The 1,839-nt window shown below is 48.8% G+C and overlaps 1 protein-coding gene across 1 annotated transcript; it reads left to right on the top strand.

Annotated features, from left to right (window-relative positions):
* The first annotated feature begins 25 nt into the window (after positions 1–25).
* On the top strand, positions 26–887 carry LOC123163440 (small polypeptide ROTUNDIFOLIA LIKE 2-like). Its single transcript, XM_044580978.1, has one exon. It carries the CDS (start codon positions 112–114, stop codon positions 229–231), a length of 120 nt encoding a protein of 39 aa, XP_044436913.1. The 5' UTR covers positions 26–111; the 3' UTR covers positions 232–887.
* The last annotated feature ends 952 nt before the right edge of the window (positions 888–1,839 follow it).

The following is a 1,839-nucleotide window of genomic DNA, read 5'->3' as shown; positions in this document are numbered from 1 at the left end:
CATTCCAACAATTAGGGTCCTTGCACCAGTTAAGCTTTTGTGTAAAAGGAACACCACACAAACCTTAGACAAAGCCCCTTTTTTGGTACATCAACTACCAAGTGTTGAGCCATGAAGGTTGGGAGCCAGATGAAGCAGATGGGGAAGCTGAACAAGGCGCTCAAGGACAAGAGGGCCAAGCTCTACATCATCCACCGCTGCGTCGTCATGCTCCTCCGCTGGAGTGATTGATCCATCCGTCGATCTGTTCGCCACAGATTGATAGATGATCATTCGTTTGTTTCAGCCGATCAATCCCTTCTGTTTTGGATCTTTTTTCACCTTGCCGATGATGCATTCGGCGGGGTTGCAGATTCCAGCTGTCCGGCGGCATGGCCGATATGTAGTGTATGCATGGATGATATCCATTCATGATGCATGCATTGTGCAGCCTATGTTTGCATTTTAGGAGGGATTGATCGGTTGATGGGTTGAAGTTTTCCTTTCCATTTGTTTTTTCACCTGCCTCTTTGTTGGAGGCAGGGGTGTGAGGAGAGGACGCAGGAGCACTCAACTACCAAAGCTGATGCGCTTCCGTTCTCTTCCCCAAATGGAGAAGGTTGATATAGATACCAGTTCATTTCGTTGCTGCGACTCCAGTTCAGTTGGCTACAAATTAATGATGTCGATGCTGATCAATGCATGATTCTGAAGAAGATTAAATAAAACGCTGATCTCGTGGATTATCCTGCTGGGATGTTGCTTTTCGACATGTAATCTAATCTGAAGATGTTGCGTTTCGTTCCGATCCTTGTATTGTAATGTTGCTGTCCAGGACATGGTTTCTGTTCTTGTGTTTGTATTGTAGCTGGTTTACCCCAGCATGAAGATTTTATCTTTCTGTTAAATAAAAATAAAAGCTGGGCTGTGAAGCCTTTTTTTACTTCTAAGAAACATTGATTTTTGAAGTGTCTGCAAGAAGATTATCTCACACGACTTTGACTTCCGCCCATTGTATTAAATAGCGCGCTATGCCTCTTAGCGGTGGATCTCTTCTAAACGCTATAGCACGCTATTTAAAATGTTTATTCATGTGTTTGACGAAAAAGGATTTCCCCCGCTTTATATTGTAAAGCAACCATTGCATTACAAATTGAACAAGCTAAAACAAAACAAAAGAGAGAAATGGCAAAGATACATGATACCAAAGGAGCCTCTAACAAGCAACGAATGCACCAAGTGCAAGCTTCAGCATTGTGGCCGTCGGCGAACAAGAGCCAGCACACGACGCAACGGAGACAAGGTAATGGCCCACTGCAGGAGGATTGCCACGCTCCGTCAACTCCCAAGAGGCCAGCCATTGTCAGTCCGCCATCCGCCTCTGCCTCCGAAGAAGCCCCCCTGCCCTCTATTCCTAGATCGGAGGACACTATGTTGTCGACATGCAGAGTCGCTCACCACCGAGCTCACATGGACGGGACCAACGGGTGGCTAGGGAGAGGACGACAGGCACGGCCACCGCACCATGCAACTGCACACCCCAACATCGCCACCGCCGCGCATAGGCATCAAGTTCAATCGCAAGTAGCCGAGCGGGAACACCACTGGAGATAACCGGCAGGCCACAACCCACGTCGGAGCTTCCACCACCACTCTGTCTTCCCAAGGTGGTGTCTTCAAGAAGAAAACGACACTGGCGCGTTGTCACCACCCAGTCCGGAGACTATGGGCTTTCACCCGGGACGGAAAGGAGAGAGTGAGGGCAGGATCACGATGTCGCCGTCAAGAAGGTGAACGACGTCGAAGCGCCACCGGCGTCGTGATCATAGCAACCGGCCAAGGGTTTCCCCCAATCCATCC

Source organism: Triticum aestivum, chromosome 1D (genome assembly GCF_018294505.1).
Source record: "Triticum aestivum cultivar Chinese Spring chromosome 1D, IWGSC CS RefSeq v2.1, whole genome shotgun sequence".
Classification (NCBI taxonomy): Eukaryota; Viridiplantae; Streptophyta; class Magnoliopsida; order Poales; family Poaceae; genus Triticum; species Triticum aestivum.
Note: the sequence above shows the minus strand (reverse complement) of the source record. Positions and strands in the feature narration are given on the sequence as shown.

Excerpts from the sequence above, each read along its gene's own strand:
- LOC123163440 (XM_044580978.1), top strand. The coding sequence starts at position 112 with ATGAAGGTTGGGAGCCAGATGAAGCAGATGGGGAAGCTGAACAAGGCG.